Source organism: Phytophthora cinnamomi (assembly GCF_018691715.1).
Source record: "Phytophthora cinnamomi strain GKB4 chromosome Unknown Contig62, whole genome shotgun sequence".
NCBI lineage: Eukaryota > Oomycota > Peronosporomycetes > Peronosporales > Peronosporaceae > Phytophthora > Phytophthora cinnamomi.
The window spans coordinates 890,594-907,186 of record NW_027150995.1 but is presented as its reverse complement, the minus strand read 5'-3'; the positions used below and the strand labels follow the sequence as shown (position 1 = coordinate 907,186).

The 16,593-nt window shown below is 56.5% G+C and overlaps 8 protein-coding genes across 9 annotated transcripts; 3 read left to right on the top strand and 5 right to left on the bottom strand.

Annotated features, from left to right (window-relative positions):
* Positions 1-11: 11 nt before the first annotated feature.
* On the bottom strand, positions 12-929 carry IUM83_06973 (F21B23.6 PROTEIN-RELATED; the record flags this gene model as incomplete). The annotated part of the gene is made up of 3 exons (XM_067931222.1): positions 12-86; positions 165-240; positions 343-929. 3 exons carry the CDS (start codon positions 927-929, stop codon positions 12-14), a joined length of 738 nt encoding a protein of 245 aa, XP_067787282.1.
* Positions 930-1,228: 299 nt separating this feature from the next.
* On the top strand, positions 1,229-2,165 carry IUM83_06972 (uncharacterized protein; the record flags this gene model as incomplete). Its single annotated transcript, XM_067931221.1, has 2 exons — positions 1,229-1,879; positions 1,986-2,165. The coding sequence occupies 2 exons, from the start codon at positions 1,229-1,231 to the stop codon at positions 2,163-2,165; spliced, it is 831 nt and encodes a 276-aa protein (XP_067787059.1).
* A 227-nt stretch (positions 2,166-2,392) lies between these two features.
* On the bottom strand, positions 2,393-5,173 carry IUM83_06971 (peptidase m12a astacin; the record flags this gene model as incomplete). The annotated part of the gene is made up of 1 exon (XM_067931220.1): positions 2,393-5,173. One exon carries the CDS (start codon positions 5,171-5,173, stop codon positions 2,393-2,395), a length of 2,781 nt encoding a protein of 926 aa, XP_067787124.1.
* A 294-nt stretch (positions 5,174-5,467) lies between these two features.
* Positions 5,468-7,556, bottom strand: IUM83_06970 (Choline/Carnitine O-acyltransferase; the record flags this gene model as incomplete). 2 transcript variants are annotated; one of them, XM_067931219.1, is made up of 4 exons in its annotated part: positions 5,468-6,580; positions 6,671-6,773; positions 6,853-7,071; positions 7,159-7,556. In XM_067931219.1, the coding sequence occupies 4 exons, from the start codon at positions 7,554-7,556 to the stop codon at positions 5,468-5,470; spliced, it is 1,833 nt and encodes a 610-aa protein (XP_067787177.1). The 2 variants fall into 2 exon arrangements, with proteins under 2 accessions (XP_067787177.1, XP_067787176.1); XM_067931218.1 differs by having other exon boundaries at positions 6,761-6,773.
* A 434-nt stretch (positions 7,557-7,990) lies between these two features.
* Positions 7,991-10,460, top strand: IUM83_06969 (Glutathione S-transferase 1; the record flags this gene model as incomplete). The annotated part of the gene is made up of 2 exons (XM_067931217.1): positions 7,991-8,522; positions 8,599-10,460. The coding sequence occupies 2 exons, from the start codon at positions 7,991-7,993 to the stop codon at positions 10,458-10,460; spliced, it is 2,394 nt and encodes a 797-aa protein (XP_067787204.1).
* Positions 10,461-12,748: 2,288 nt separating this feature from the next.
* IUM83_06968 (Phosphatidylinositol Kinase (PIK-E3)) lies at positions 12,749-14,409 on the bottom strand (the record flags this gene model as incomplete). Its single annotated transcript, XM_067931216.1, has 3 exons — positions 12,749-13,548; positions 13,645-13,934; positions 14,018-14,409. 3 exons carry the CDS (start codon positions 14,407-14,409, stop codon positions 12,749-12,751), a joined length of 1,482 nt encoding a protein of 493 aa, XP_067787205.1.
* Positions 14,410-14,977: 568 nt separating this feature from the next.
* On the top strand, positions 14,978-15,496 carry IUM83_06967 (putative endoribonuclease L-PSP; the record flags this gene model as incomplete). The annotated part of the gene is made up of 1 exon (XM_067931215.1): positions 14,978-15,496. The coding sequence occupies one exon, from the start codon at positions 14,978-14,980 to the stop codon at positions 15,494-15,496; it is 519 nt and encodes a 172-aa protein (XP_067787206.1).
* Positions 15,497-15,614: 118 nt separating this feature from the next.
* IUM83_06966 (Histone-lysine N-methyltransferase MEDEA) lies at positions 15,615-16,448 on the bottom strand (the record flags this gene model as incomplete). The annotated part of the gene is made up of 2 exons (XM_067931214.1): positions 15,615-15,737; positions 15,798-16,448. The coding sequence occupies 2 exons, from the start codon at positions 16,446-16,448 to the stop codon at positions 15,615-15,617; spliced, it is 774 nt and encodes a 257-aa protein (XP_067787207.1).
* Positions 16,449-16,593: the final 145 nt, after the last annotated feature.

Below are 16,593 nucleotides of genomic sequence, written 5' to 3'. Positions count from 1 at the left end.
GTAGACCAGGCCTACTGCAGGATCTTCTTGGTCGTCTCGTTGGGCTCTACACCCGCCGTCTTCATGAGCGCCGCCACCTCCTCGATCTGCGGCGACAACCAACCACACCACGTCAATAAAAAAGTATCCAAACAACCAGGAAGCTCCCAATAACTAGGCCGCACCTTGTCCTGCATCTCGTTGTCCTTGAGCTTGAACAGCAGGTTGTTGCACGTCACGCGCTGCAGCTTCTGCGACTCGCTGTAGACACAAGAAACAAGCAGCACCACCAGAATCAAATAAACAACAGTCAGCACCGGATGCATCCATCCAGTCAACCACAGCTATAGCTCTGGTACGCACGCAGCCGTCTTGAGGAAGGCCACGGCCTTCTCGTAGTCGGCCTGCTCGATGGCGGCGCGGATGAGGATGTCGTAGGTGCGCTCCGTGCTCTTGACGTTGTACTTGCTGTGGCCGATCTCGTGCAGCGTGAAGACCTTGTCGAACTCGCCGTCCTTGAGGAACTTGGACAGCAGCTTGTTGAGCGTGGCCGGCTCCAGGAAGAGCCCGATGCGGTAGTTGGCCTCCAGCACGTCGAACGCCACGTCGGGCGCGTTGAGCTCCAGCGCCTTCTTGACGAACAGGCCGGCGGCGTTGGCGTCCGGGTCCACGCGCTTCTGCTCGTAGATCTTCATGATCTCCTTGGACGCCTCCAGCTGCTCGCTCGTGGTCACGGTCTTGAGGAACGACGCCAGCTTCGTGCGCTTGATCAGCACGTCCTTCTTGGCCGACAGCCGGATGTTCTCCATCCACTCCTCGGCCGACCGCGTCTGCGTCTGCACGGCCGCGGCCGAGAACGGCGCGTGCTGCGAGCGCGCCGCCAGCTGCCGCGCGCCCTGGCGCCGGCCGATCGACATCACCGTGCGGAACGCCTGCATGCCGCCCGCCATTCTTCCACTAGTTAACGCAGTTAAGCTTCTTGACCCCCTTGCCAATAGACAAGCGCCAGCCACAGCCAACAGCCAGACACGCTCGGTAATACCGGTCCAAAACCGGTTCAAACCCCCTCTGTACAAGACACGATACCCCTCTATATACGGAACGACGACCAAACCGGTATTCGTCAGTTCCCCGTCGGTACGCGCCGCTAATGGCCACACGCTGCCGTCGAGCACATTGGCCCCATCAGGTGCTCGCCTCGACCCGACCGATCTATCTATCTGCCTACCTACCGCTACGTAAGCCCCGGATGCTGGCTGCGCGCAAGTTGGTGCTGCGCGCGAGCGCCTCGCGGTCGCAGGCCGTGCGCGCCTTCAGCGGAAACTGGGAGTACCCCAAGGTGGAGGGCAGCGTGGCCGACATCACCAAGGCGCTGACGACCATCGGCGCGCGGCTGTCCATCCCCACGGCGCCGCTGTACTTCACGCCGCTCAAGGTCGACCACATCGTGCGCGAGATGAAGGGCGCGGACGAGCTGCAGCAGGTGCACAAGACGCTGCTGCTGTGCGACGCCAAGATGGCCTACCCGTCCACGTTCGCGGCCGGCAGCTTCGTGTCGGCCTGCATCAAGCAGGGCGCGGCCGACACGGCGCTCGAGTTCCTGCGCCAGGCCGAGAACGTGCGCCACTACCTCAAGAACCAGAGCTTCGTGCGCCTGGCCGAGCACTACGCGGCCCAGCAGGACCAGGAGGCCGTGGAGGAGATCGTGCAGCTCATGCAGCGCAAGCGCGTGCCCGTCTCGTACAAGATGTACGTCTTCCGCGTGCTCAACGCCAAGCAGCAGGGCAAGTGGGACGAGGCCGTGGCCATCGCCAAGCAGGCGGCCGACGAGATGCAGATCAACTCGCACCTCATCATCGAGCTGCTGCAGGACCAGAACGGAGGCATCCTCAAGGAGCACGTACGTCGGCCTGCGGTCCTAGTGGGTTGGATGGGTTTCTTCTTGGAACTTTTGTTTAATTTGTTGTTGTTGTTGTTGCTGCTGCTGCTGCTGCTGCTGCTGGCAGATCCCGCTGGCCAGGTACCTGGCGGACAAGGGCGACGTGTACGTGAACGCGCGGCTCGCCAACATTTTAGCAGGAGGAGACAGCAAGCTGCCGGAGCCCAAGGTGGAGGAGCCGGAGCAGGCCGAGGAGGCCAAGGAGGAGGACGCAGCGGAGGAAAAGGAGGCCGAGGACAAGCAGTAGACAGGCAACTCGACTCCGTGTTGGAGACTTCGCGTCCGCTGCTGTGCAGTTCGTTTTTAGAGTGAAGACGGCGAGCGGCGACGCAGCACGCAATGGATATGGTGTTCGAATGCTTCAACCTGCTCTTCGTGTCGTTCAATGGTCCATTCATTGAAAATGGGCTACATGTATTTGGGGTTACGTTCGTTTGTGTGTGTATGTGCCGGTACAAGCAGGAAATGGGTGACTCAAATGTCGTTCGTGCTGTCAATGAGCGGTGCCGCGTAGAAGTCGTCCGAGTCCGAACTCAGCAATGCGCGCCGCCGCAGCTCCGTAGTGATGAAGGCGAGCAATGCGCCGAAACCAACAAGCGTCACTACGGCGCCCAAAAAGCTCACCAGACGCTGGCCAAAACCGCGGTGACTACCGTTCCCGCCGACTGACGCAGTGTCGACGGTGTCTTCGTCCGTGTGCACGTAGCTGTCATGCAGCTCTTCAACTTCAGCTTCGCCACTCTCGCCAGACTTCTGTCGGTCATGGTGTTTCTTCTTCAGCCCCGGATACATCGCCCAGACCGATTTGACGTCGCTGGTGGTCATCCGTTCGCGTTGGCCCATGTCCTTCATCACTGCAAGTCGCTTATCGTCGTCTGTGATCAATGGAATCACGCTCGGGCACCACATCGCCTTGTCATCGTCAGGATCCGAGTGTACGAAAGCATCGACAGGGTGGTGCATGATGCTGAAGAGGTCGTACGGAGGCGGGTCAACGACACGATCTGTCGCTCGCGTGGGAGTCGGCGTCGAGCCCATATCCTCCACCACAAAGTAGCTTCGCCTGGATTCCGGCACGCATTCCCACGCGATGCGTACATGTTCGTCGCGGTCGACTCTATCCACGGCGTGGCGGAGTCCGACGGCATGCAGCAGCACGTGAACAACGTTTCCAAGCCCACAGTCTGCGGACACACCAAGTCGCTGCGGTCCGCCAATGCGACCAACAAACGAGTAGCAAGAAGACTCCGCACCTTGCACAACGACAAAGTCGTGACTTCTGCAGCTCATGTCCGTACGGCAATTGTCGCCAGCGCACCGGTGGAATTTGAAACCGGTGGCGTGGTTGATGTGCTCGGTTGCGGACAACAGCGTGCGGAGGAACGGTCGAGCGCTTTTATCCACTTGGAAGCACAACTCGTCACGCGGCCACCGATGATCACGCTCCGAATTGTAGTATCCGTGAAGGACGTGCTCGATGCGAGTTGTGCTCTTGTCTTCGTCGTCGGGGTCTTTATCCTCCCAAACAAGACGTTCACCGATAGCGACATCGCCCTGGATGACCATGATAGTGTCATCCACGAGCTCGTAGTCGTACTCGATGCCCTTGAACAGAACGCCATCAGGATTTGTCTGTGGTGTAGATTTCCCCGAAGTTTTCTTGGCAGGAATCTCTTCAACGGGAAGACGGCACTCCCCGCTGAGCGGGTGGATAGCCCCGGGTGCGCGACATGCTGCCGCCGCTTCATCGGCGAGCACAGCCTTCTCGGTCGAAGCCACGCAGTGAAATCCATCGCCGACACCACGAGCGATTTCTTGCTCACTCAACGGAGTCATCTCGAAGCCTGCCAGACAAGCGCAGTCATCCGCTGAAGTAACGGGCCAAGCTGTGGCGATCGAGTCGTGGGGGCACTGGGAAAAATCTGCACTTGTGCTATCGGCTGGCCTCGTGTTGCATTCCTTTTTGCGGCGTCGCATTGGAGGCGTGTCTTTCACGGTGCCGCCATTAGCAACTTCTTGAGCTTCAGCCTTGCGTCGAGCTTCGTCCTCTTCCTCGTAGATGGTCTCGTTGAGTCCATAGATACACTTGCAGTTTGCATTGCTCTGCAGAGGCCACTGCGTGAGCACAGCGAAGGGTGGGCAAGTATTCGAGTTGGCCAGCATCCAGGGAACACACCGCTCAGAGACGCCATCAAGGAAGAATCCACGAGCGCACGCACAGTCCTCGAAAGTTGCCTCAACCTCGATTCCTTGAGTTTGCGAGCGCTTATAAGCATGCTCCGGGCACTTGTACGCCGAGGCGCGCACGCAGATCATCTCGGGCAGTTTCCACGCGTAACCGGGGAGACATTGGCACTGCTCTACCGAATGCGGCACGGTGGCCACCGCACGAGAGAAGGGAGGGCACTCGTACGCTTGAGTCTCGAAGTTCACGACGTCGAATTCCTGGTACTCGTCCTCTCCCTCCACAGCTCCAGGATTGTTGGACCTTCGCTTCGGTTTGCGCTGCTTGATCTGCGTCATGGGCCAGCAGGCGTGCGCTTCCTCATCACGTTGGTAGTTGGCATCCGATAGACACACGCAGTCGAAGAAGCCGCGGGGCCGTTCGTGGATCGGAAGCTCTGGCCTCTTGACCGAGTTGACGGGGCACACGTACGCCGCGCGTTCGCGTTCGCACTCTTGGAAGCTGTTGCGGACGAAGCCCCAGGTGCAATGGCAGTCCGCGAACGACTGCGGGGCAACGCCTGGTATTGGCGTCGAGTTGGGCGGGCACGCGTACGATCCCCGGATGTTGGCCGTGTTGCCCTCCGCTTCACCCGCCACGCATTGGCCCGATGTCTCCACCTTCACGTAGGGCGGCGTGCACGTGCAGTCGGCGAGCGAGTCCACCTGAATCACTCCAGTCTTGGGCTCGTAGTTGCCTGCGCGGGGGCAGGTCTTAAGCACGCACTCTTGGGTGGCTGGGTCCTTCTCGTACGGGTGGAAGCAGTCGCAATCCGCGACGGACTGCGCTGCGCCAACCGCGCGCTTGGGCTTGTAGCGGCCTCTGCACACGAAGGGCTCGTTGGCCACGGCGTCGGCCGCCGCCTCCTCCTGGGTCGTATCCACGCCGGCATCGCACAGGCAGTCGTCGATCATCTCCATATCTCGGGGCAGCAGCATGGCCGCACAGCGCTCAGGGCACGTGTAGAAGGCCGCCTGAGCCGTCCAGCCAGCCAGTCCCAGGCCGCACAGCAACAGTCGAGCGAGCACCATCCGAGACGAGAGAGAAGTCCGAGCGCGAGCGAGCGGCAAATCCGGAAGTGCTCGAGGCTGCGAGTCCGTCGCAGCGCCATTAGACGCCATCCGATGCGTGTCAAAAGATCCCGTGACCTTTCGCGGCGCTTCAAGATCTTCAACGTGCGCGGGCCAATCAGCATTTGAAACGGGTTTTATTGGCTAGAATTACGGAAATGGGTTCACTCGGAGGACACCAGTGTCCACTTGCTTAGGAAAGATCGATGTACTGCAGTGGTTGGTTGGGATGTCTGCGCAAGCCTACGGCGGGGTTTAAATCTTGGACGAGCCCACGTAGATGACGTTGCGCGTGAGGCAAAGGTCCACCATCTCCAGCAGCGCCATCTCCAGGTAGCGCTTGAACGTGGTGGCGCTCGTCTCGGGGCACACGTGGTAGCATGTGATACTCACGTTGATGCGATCCGGCTGCAGCGCGTAGCATACGCCGTAGCCCTCGTTGTACATGGCCGAGAAGCCGCCCCAGATGGGGCTCGCGCCGGGTCCGCCGCTGATGTTGCTCGTGGAGATCAGGTATTTCTTGCTCATCTCGAAGGCGTGGTCCGTGAACAGCGACGGCCTGGGCGTGATGCCCGACATCTCCGCCACGATCTGGAGACCCATGAGGTGGCGGTCGATGCCGTCGCCGGTCAGACACTTCTTGAGCGTCTCCTTGTGGGCGTCGATGGCTGTGCGCAGCGCGTCCCACTTGGCTCCGTCCGAGGTGTTCGACTCCATCGCCTTGACAAACGCGAGCGACTCCTTCGACAGTGACCGGATGGTCTCCGTGCGTCCGTGGTAGAACATCCTCGTGTGCGCCGTCTCGTAGACTGCAGGCACCCTCTTGTGCATCTTGTAGTGCGCCAACTGAATGGCCATCTGCATGAAGAAGTCCGGCGTCAGCTTGTAGCGCTTGAGGAAGGCCGTGCCGTAGTGGTTGAACTGCATCGTGGCGATGTCACTGTTGTGGATGAGCTTCCCGACAGCCGCGCTGGCACACTCGATAGCCGTGTACGCGGCGTTGTCCAGCACCCAGTCCAACCTCTTGGGCTTGATGTTGAGCGTCGGCTTCAAGTCCGCGCGGTTGGCGAACTTGGCCTTGAAGTTCTCGTTCACGTATTTAATGCAGTAGTCGAAGAGGCGGACCACCACCAGAGCGTCCGCCCACGCGTGCTGGCCGTTCAGGCCGCCGCGCGCGTTTTCGTGGATGATGAGCGTGAACGGCTTGTCGTACCAGCGGTTGCGGCCGTCTCCGAGCAAGCAGTTGCGGGCAATTTCGTCGTAGGTGGAGGCCGAGCTCTCGTCCAATGCAACACAGAACAGAGCGCGCTCGATCAGGTCGAACGACTGCTTGTTGATGTCGTCCAGAGACATAATGTGGTCTCGAGCCTGCGTTGAAGTAAATAAAAAATATTGAAGACGTGAGTATTTCTCGTGTTTCGTATTTCGTGAAACTTGCAAAAATATTTTTTGCCGTACCTTGGCCCAGTTGGTGCGGTTTTCCGAGGTGAGGACGCTGACGGGTGGGTAACGTTCCAGGTCGAAGAGCCCGGTGGCTTCTTTTCGCACCAACTCGAATTGCCTGCCACAAAATAAGAAAACGCAAAATGTTTAGAGATTTTGTTGCCGCGGGTTAAGTGAATGATGAGGGTGCAGCGTACCTCAAAATGTCAGCCAGAGGAATTTCTTCCCCCTTGTCGTCGAACACTTGCACCGCCCACATGCAATTGTTGCGCAGCACCAAAATGTGCTTGGCGTCGTGCGGGTACGAGACCATCTCGTCGCACTCTTCGCCGGGGATGACGCACGTGTTGAACATGCGTGAGTACGTGTGCATGCACAGCGGTCGACCCATCATCTTCTCCGGCGGGTACTTCTCCCTATCCAAAAGCAGCAACCACCACCATGGTTAGATACTTTTCCATGAATTCATCTAACTGCCGGTTAACACCATTACGTAAACGTACTCGAGCAGGTTCTTGCGGAACTTGAGGATGGCGTGCGTGAAGATAGAGGCGGCCTCGCACTGGCTCATGTCTCTGGGTCCCCAGTTGCCGGGCAACACGCCGTACCAGTTAATGTTGATGGCCGACGGGTAGCGCGGCTGCAGGTAGGCAAAAGTCTCCCACCACTCCTCGATCCAGTTGCGCTCCGTGTCGGCGCGCTCCTGCAGGATGGCCTGCAGCTGCGGGCCCACACCGTGCAGGAAGTCGTGGCACACGGCCTTGGTGTGCTCTAGCGCGCTGGGCTCCAGCAGCGCCTCGCAGCTCTGCACGTACTGCTCCAGCGTCTGCTCCAGCGGGGGCAGCGGCAGCGACGGCAACTCGTCCTGGTACTGCATCGTGCGCTCCGTCTCTTTCGACATGGTGCTAACTGGGTGACTGGCGCTCTCTATGGTGTTAACACTGCTGGCGCTGGGGCTTCGGTGCTGCGGAGGCCATGCAATGGCAAGAGCAAAAGCCGAAATGGCCGCCCGATCTTGGCGCTGAAGAGGCGGTGAGAGATTACACTTGACGTTTGTATGGGCTGAAAACGATCGCACGTTCGGGCCCAAGAGACGAACCCGACGTGCTGCTTAGCAAAACAAAGCAACTTCAACAAGAAGCGGTCAAGTCAAACGTGACAACAACGCTTGTTGGATGGGAAGCAATGAACATCGTCGACGCGCACGTTGCCGGGAAGGCAACTTAGTCATGATAGCGCTATCGCTGGGGCGCATATAGGTTATGGCAAACACGTCGCCCAGCGACTCTTCACAATGAGCGGTTATTACACAACTCGAGACGATCGTTTAGAGAGATGTCGGTCACAGCCGCGGACTCAAGTTCTAGTGCCCTCGCTCTCAACGACGAGTTACATTCTCCTCCTCCTTCGGACTCCTTTGCCAAGAGTTCGCAGCAAAGTCTCCGTCGGCAGTCCAAGGCGCTGTCCATCTCGTCTCTATCCGACGAGAGCTCAAAAGGAGGAGCACTGCAACACCACTCGGTCTCATCTAAAGCAGTGGCGACTGAAGCCTGTCGAGACGTGGAGCGCGAACTCGCCGCCATTGAGACGCGGCTGAGTGTGTTCCGAGGCCGAAGGAGACACATTGACAGTGGGCCCACGTTACTCAATGCTGTTGCACCAGGCAAGGTGAAAATACCCCCTAACCAGCCAAAAGAGCAACTTGCAGTGTCTCCAACGCCCTCCGTATCTTCAAACACAGCTGATGCGTCATCACCCATTTTCTCAAAGCTGTCCAAGGCGCAACAGGAGGCGGGCGCAGTTGCCGACCAAGTTGCCACGACTTTGATGAAGTGCGACCAACTGTTGCAGCGCGTCAAGTCTTGCGGTAAAACATTTCGTTTCAATTCATACGTTCCGGTTATGACTTTCAACTAACAGACTAAGCTGCTGCGTTTCTATAGATGTATCGCGCGTGTCGTCGACCACCAGTACAAAAGAAAAGGAGCGAAGTCTCCGTGCCAACAGCAAAGCGAGAAAAGTATATTCTTCTTCTCGTCATTCTGAATCGATGTTGTCCGATTCAATGGTTAGTAGTGGCTCTTCACAGGAATGGGGCGCGAAAAATCGTTTGGATATTGAAGACGAAGAAGCTTTGCTGGCCCAGAAAGCGGCTGCAGTGAAAAGTTTTGCTGCGCGATGTCAACGCGACATTGAAACCAGCACTACGAAGATCGAACTGCACCACAAACAAATGCAAACCAACCATCTCAAGGAGCTGCAACGCAAATACGACTCAAAAAAGCACATGACACTCATGGCGCTGCGTGAGAGGTATGAGGCCGAAACCAAAGCACTCGTGCGCGCGAAGATGGAGGAATACGAGTTTGAAGAGGCTACAGCCGTGAAAAAGACCCGAGTCACGCTTCTTGAGGACCGGAACCGGGTTCTGCAAGAGCTGCAGAGTAGTCATAACGCTGCCATGGAGGAGAGTCTCTCGCAACTGGAGCTGCAACTAACATCCGAAACAGAGCGTGAAAAGCGTGAACTTGAGAGACAACTGCAAGAAGAGCTCAGTTTGAGGTTAAAACAGATGCAAGAAGATTCTCGTGAGGCTTTGAGCAACTGGGAAGTTGAGCAGCGACAGAAACTGGAACAAGAATTGTACGAACATCGAGAAGCAGCAGTCTCTTCAGTTTTAAAGGCACAAGAAGAACGAACTGCAGAGCTTAAACACGAGATCCAGTCGTCGCACACTGAAAAAGAAGAGGTCGAGTTGCAGAAATTGAAGAAGGCGCTCGCATTTGGTGCGCAAGCGCAGCTACAGCAACTCCGCAAGAGATTGGAGATGGAACACGAAGAAAAAACAAACGATATCAAGACCCAAGCCTCTGTATCGCTTGAAAAAGAGACTGAAGAGCTGAAGCAAATGCTTACAAGATCACACAGCGAGCAACAACAGCAATTGCTACGCGATTTAGAGAAGAAGAACCGCGTGGCGATCATGGAATTACACGACAGTATGCAAACATCCCATCGAGAAAGCCTCGAGGCGCTGAAAGATGCAGCAGAACGGGGACGAGCTGACGCACTAGTAAAACATCGCCAAGATTTTGAGTTGGAGTGTCGCCAGGAGCTTCAAGTGTTACAGCAAACGCTTGATCAGGAAGTGACGACCAAGCTGCGCCAATTGGAGATGGACCACGCTGAGGAATGCGAGCTCAAGTTAGAGCAGCTACGGATGAGGGCGGTAAACCAGCATGCTCGAGAGCTTGAAACGAAGCGGTCGCGTATGATTCAGTGCAAGAACGTGCTTCTTGCCGAAGCCACTGCGTTCTTGTCCTTCGATAACAACCTCTCTGAGTCAAGCGTCGACAACCGAGACTCTCAAAGCAAGACGTACCCGGAAAACGACTCGGCAGCTTCTCATTTGTTGGAGCTGAAGAAACACCTATCCAAAGAGCTGGCACAATATGTCGATGTGATGGTCACCGAGTTTGACGAGCTTGCCGAGGAGCAGCAAATCCTGGTAGCCAAGATCACAGAGTCAACGCAGCTCTACCTGTCCTTCAAACGTCAATGTGGTGTTCTTGAAGCACAATCGGTAGAGCTCACGAGTGGCTTGGAAACGTTGCACGATCAGCTCCAGCAGAAAGATGCGGTCTGCAAGAAGCTTTACCAAGCCAACGAAGCACTTTTGAAGCGACTCCAAACGAGAGCATTTCAAGCATCGATAGATAGTAACCAGAGCGAACCTCCATCACCCCCAGCCAAGCACCCGCCAACATTCGCAAAAACTCTTCGGAGTACTTCATCATGGAAATGATCATGATGAACTCTCCGACAAAACCAGGAACGTTAGTCGGTAGACCAAAAGCGTAAAAATAACAAGGTGTTGAAGTGGAGTGGGAAAATACGTCGCTTGAACAGGACAAGCAAGCACTTGTCCTAAATCGCCAAAGTGTAGTTATGGAGCAGCATTCTGCTCTACCGTCGATCAATGGTAAAACGCCAGAAGTTGGCGTCGTCTTGAAAGCTGAAGTTCCTGTTACTCGACCGTCATCGTCAGTCTCAACAGGAGGACACCGAGCGCTTGGAGTTCTACCCAAAAGCGCAGGCGCAACAACATCTTCGAGACGCATAAGCAACAGTGATACCGCAGGTGTTTCTGGCTGGAATTCGACTGGAAACCAAGTTCAAAGACGACTCGCGACGCATGTGGCATCCAGAGGAGTTTCGGCGGATCGAATGGTGGTGCAGGTCACAACGAATCATGTAGGGGGATATGATCATTCAAGTTTTCAACAAGGACATTCATATGAGCGCGAGGATCCAAGTTACGATTCCAGGGACGAAGTTCAGCAACTGCGTAATGAGAATGCTACCGTTCGTCAAGAGAACGATCTTCTTCGGACAAAGCTGGTCGAGAAGTAAGAATACTTTTGTTTGGTCATGTGCAGGGATATCTGCAATATGGGCGATTGACCATGTGATGTGACACAGGATGCGAGGCCAAAGCAAAGTAGTCGCAGGTGGGCAATTCCGCGCTGCGTCAGCTTCAGCTTCATCCACAAAAGTACCAACTGCACCGAGCTTAGCCTGCACAAAGTGTACGCTAGCCCGAACGAAAGCGGTAAAAGCCCACCATGAGAGCGAGCAAGCCCAAATTACAGTAGCAGAGCTTCGGAAGCACCTCCATAGGCTCGAAGCCGTGCAGACCCGATTGTGTGAAGAACGTAGCTTGCATCTAGCTGAGATCGCGCAACTGCGCGATAAACTCACTGAAAAGGCCGAAGAGTGTGTTGTGATCGAGGAGCAGTGCGCAAACTTGGGCAAGCAGGTGAAGATGTTGCAGCCCGAAAACGAGGAAGCTGGGATTACCGTGGATGAAGCAATTCAATGTACGCTTCGACAAAGCGCCGATGAAGTAATTAAAGGTGATCAACTACGGGAGATAGAGGCTTCAAAAGCGAAAATTCAGCTTCTGACTCGGCAACTTGACGAGCGTGAGCAGGAAATAACCAGGATCTCGTATGACTTCGAAGAATCTCGAGCGGCGGCAAGGCTGGTGAAAGATGAACGGGACCGTGAAGCCAGGTTGTGGCTTGATGACAGCTCCGAGCTCATGCGACGAATTGTGGAACTGGAGCAGGGACTGGAGAGTTCACAAAATTCCCTGCAAGATCATCAGATGGCACACCAGAAAGAGTGCAAACTCTTCGAACAAGTAAGCCAAAAGCTTCTTACCGACATTAAATCCAAGGAGAAAGCGCTGGAAATACTCGCGCAGAAGCATCAGGATGAGGTTTTAGCACTTGAGCAAAAGCACGAGACACTGGTACACGCACTGAAGGTCCGAATGGCACAAAAAGTTGCTGACGTGGATAGATTGCACGCATTAGTTTCGGAACTCTCTGCTGATAAAGTGACGAAAACAGTGTTGACGAAGCAGATAGAAAACTACGAGATACAGGTCGAAACTCTGATGAAGGAGAATAGCGAATTGGTGGCTGATAACCTTGCTCGGCAGCAGCGGAATGGTGATTGTTCGCAAGCTGACTACAACAGCGCCTTGAAACAAGGAGAAGAGGAGCGCGATCGCCTTTCTGAAGCTCTCAAAACAGCTGAGCATGACAATCTAGCACTGCAAACGCGGATCACCGAAGTCAAAGCGGATCTCGCAGAGCAAATATCCCTGCTACAAAGACAAAAACAGTCGCATGCGAGAGCAATGGAGCGCCTAGCCGAATCTTCTCTTCGTTTGTGCGTTGTGGCGCCGACGGTCAACGTGCAATTGAACACAAATGGCGCTCAATTGTCCAGCAAGAACAGCACCGTATCACTAGAGAACAACGACTCCACCAACTTGGCTTCTGTCGTGTGTCGATCGACTCCGCAGCAAGACAGCATCAAACAAGTGATCGAGAAGGAAGTTTTGCCTCTATTTACAAGCGTGTTCTTGCAAGGAGATGACAATGCCAGCCCTCAAGCAGCTATTCCTATGACGCGTTGGCTCCACGAACTACTTCAAGATATGCAAACTCGAATAGCTGCTCAATTGGAGAGTATCTACTCCACCGCTGTAGAGAACAGCAGCGGGTAGAGTGATATTGTCTATTTGGTTGCGAGTCGTGCCACTAGTTCGCGGCGGAATGTCACCATGAACGTGGCGACATAGTTTGTCCACGCTTTATCTGGGCTCGACACCGACTTGATAGCTGCAGTCTTTTGCGACGACTTCTGCTTTTCTTGAAGTTTCAGGAGCGCCTCACTCTTGAGCACTGCCGGGTCGCGTTGAGTTGCAGCCACGAGCATTTCCAACACGCTAGGAGTCATTTCCTGCTGGCTTACAGTTCCTTGGCGGCACATAAGCATTCCGATATCGTATGCGGTCATGTCGAGATCGAGTGCGCAGAACTTCAGCAGTATCGTGCAGACCAGCAACGTTAGTGCTGCCTCCCGCTCGAGGTGGTAGTCTGCAGGTAAATTATCCTGGAGAATCTGCAGGTCGTGGTTTGCGTCCAAAGCTGCGATGTATTCCAACGCCGCTGAAGAGAACGGTTGCTTGGCTTGGGGCCAGAGAACCCACATGAAGCTTGTCTCCGAGAGCGCCGAGACGCGTGGTAGGCATGCGCCGTGGTCAATTGGAACGAGAGATACCTTCTTGCCAGCAAGTGACTTGGTCACGACCACTGAACCAGTTTGCGTGACCGTCGTGGCCGGTTCCACTACCAAAATGTTGCCTCCGTGGCGATCCTGGTTGGCGAGCCGAATGTCGAGAACGGCGATAGCGTGGACGTCTGCCGTACTGAACAAGGTGGTGCCGATATCATCCGCCGTATCGCGGTGCGGGATGTAAGCCTGCAGCGCTCCAGTCTTCCGGTGGGGGGCCTCGGAAGCTTGGTAGTGGAAGTCTGGGTGGTAAACAGAAGCCAACATCGTCGTCGGTACATTGGCAAAACGCTGGTGATCGAGCAAGTACGCTGCCACTTCACGCACGGCGGCATCACCTGGGGATATTCCATGGCGCATGCCCGAAACACTTGAAGACTGCTCCGGCTTGTGGAACTGCTTCGGGTTGTTAGGAGCGTAAGCTTCTTCATCTGCGGGCTTGAAAACAGCCGTCAGTCGACGATTCTTCGTTCGCAGGTAGTAGACACCCCCCGTGCAGTCTTCGATGGGAACGGGGGCGACTCGAGCTTGCAAACCGGTGTGCACTTGGTTGGCAAGTAGAGCCATCTCCACGGCGTATTCACGGCTTCCCGTGCAAGTGCTAGGCTTGAGAACTTCGATGCTGATGCTGTTTCGAGCACGCATTGGTAAAATTAAAAATGATGAGAGCTGCGGACATTCGAGTCACGAAGAAGGAAGCAAACAACTTACGCTGGCTGCTCGGTTCTCGTGTTGTCCGGCAGCTCGTTGGTGATAGACTCCAAGTCCAGCGGCGAGACAATGTCGCTGGGATCTTTTGGGACATGGGCGGCGTCCCGCCCGTCGGCCGTAAGCTGCGATGGCTTAGATTGATTGAAAGCACTGGGTTGCGGACCCATCTTGATGGCCACCTTGCCATTGCTGAGCACTCGCGATGGATGGTAGCTGCTGCCGGCGGCAGACCGGTGCCCAGCGGTGATGTTGAGGGACTTCATGATGCTGGCAGCGACCTCTGCCGACGCGCTCAACCTACGCGTGAACGCTCGACTCGTGATCGAGTGTGCCTGGAGTTGTAGCAGTTCGGTCGCTGGGAGTTGGAGAGGGGAGTGCGGGGCCGCGACCATCGTCGGCGTGCGGATCGTCTCACCCCCTCCTTCGCTCCCTTCTGCAAAAGCGGGAATGCGCCGCCTCTTCCTCAGTAGAGACGTCGGCGCACCTGCACCGCGCTTCCTGATCCCCAGACGTGGTGAGTCCCCGACCGCCAAAATACACCACGTGACCTGGAGCTCGTCGATCCTACCCCCCTTCCCCACATCTGCATGAGCCTTGTGGGCTGATTGCAGCAAACCATACAGCTGAGCAACACCATCAACGCAGTGTTGCCCAGGACTCGAAGCAGGGGTGGAATAAGATCCGCTTCAGTACTTCACTCGCCTGTCACATGGCTTCACTTTCGTCTACAGGTGGTACAGTAGGTACCGTGTACCACGAACGCCGTACCCATGCCACTCTCTCGAGGGCCGTATATATAGTGACATGATCCTGATGCGCCTCGAGGTTTGGATGCGTGGCCAATCCTAGTCCGCGATCCTAGGTGTGAAGCTCTATCCGGATACCACACAGCGCCTGCGTGCAGCAGCTCAATCCGCGTTTGACTCCGCCTCCCTCGCCAGTCCTCACCCGCCGTCCAAGATGCTGTCCCTGGCCCGCACTATGAAGCCGCGCTCGCTGGCGGCCGCCGCCCGCAGCGTGCACATCGAGCGCAAGCTGGAGGAGCTGGGCTACACGCTGCCGGCCGTGGCCGAGCCCAAGGGCAACTACCGCACGTCGGTGCGCTCGGGCAACACCATCTACCTGGCCGGCCACCTGCCGCAGCCCGCGGGCGGCGAGCTCATCCTGGGCAAGATCGGCAAGGACCTGACGCCCGAGCAGGGCTACGACGCCGCGCACTACGTGGCGCTGAGCCTCATGGCCACGCTCAAGCACGAGGTGGGCGACCTGGACAAGATCAAGCGCGTGGTCAAGCTCGTGGGCTTCGTCAACTGCGTGGACGGCTTCACGCAGCAGCCGGCCGTGATCAACGGCGCCTCGGACACCCTCGGCAAGGTCTTCGGCGACAAGGGCATCCACGCGCGCTCGGCCGTGGGCACCAACGCCCTGCCGCTCAACGTGGCCGTCGAGATCGAGGCCGTCGTCGAGATCGAGGAGTAACTTGCGCGCTCTGCCTGCCAGGTGACGCAACGGCCGGCCAGTAGTAGTGTGTATCGTGCTGCAACTCGTCGCTCTCTTGTTTCTCTCACATTTAAGCCCTTGTAATGGGAATAAAAAGCTACTGTACACCAACTGGTTCTGGCTCGTGGAACGCGACGGGCTCGATACCCGTCGACTTCCAGTAGGACGGTCCGTAGTTGACGAAGATCTGGTCGCCCTGCTTGATGTCCTGGATCACAAACTGCAGCAAATGCAACAGGTTAGTAGGCAGCATAGCAGCCAAGCAAACCGCAGGACGTACGCAGAAAATCCGTAGGATGCCGTTGTGCACCATCGGCACGAAGCGCGCGTTGGGCGTGGCGCTGTGGTTGATGCAGCGGATGACGTTGCCGTACTCGCTCGCGCTTACGTAGAGGTCGCCGCCCTCGTACACGGAGGGGTACGAGATGCCGTACGGGTCGAACTCGTTCATCTCGCTCACGCCCACCTTGATCACGCCCGTGTACTCCCCCAGGAACTCGTATTGCGCGAGGCTCTCGAGGGCAAACAACCCCAGCGGCTGCTCCTCGACGTGGTCCAGCAGCGAGACGTGGCCGATTGCAACCTTGTGCGAGACCTCGAAGGTGTCGTGGCCCAGAGGCGCGAACTGGTCGAAACCGTCCTCGACCGAGTCCGAGAAGCCCCAGAACGCGTAGTTGCGCAGCAGGTGCGTCCTCTGGAAGATGAGCTTGCTGGTGTACGTGCACTTCATGAGCTCCTGTACCTCGTCCGCGCTGAGCAGCTTCAGCTCGCCGTCCCTGTTGTGGTACCGGAAGCGGTGCTGCACGTCCGCCAGCGTGTTGTGGCAGCTGTCTCCGTCGTGCATGAAGGCCGCCCTCTTGAGCGTCTCATCGTAGTGATAGCACTCGTCTCGGTCCAGGCAGCGGAAGCCCACGCAGCTCAACGACGCCATCGAACACGTCAGTTGTTGCTGTTGGTGGAGCACAGCGTCCTTTGCCGCGAAATGGCTACACTGGTCAGTTAAAACGTTAAAACGGTTTCAACGACGTACGAAACTGATCCGTACACAACTCGTACACAATTCAGCTCTGTGACTC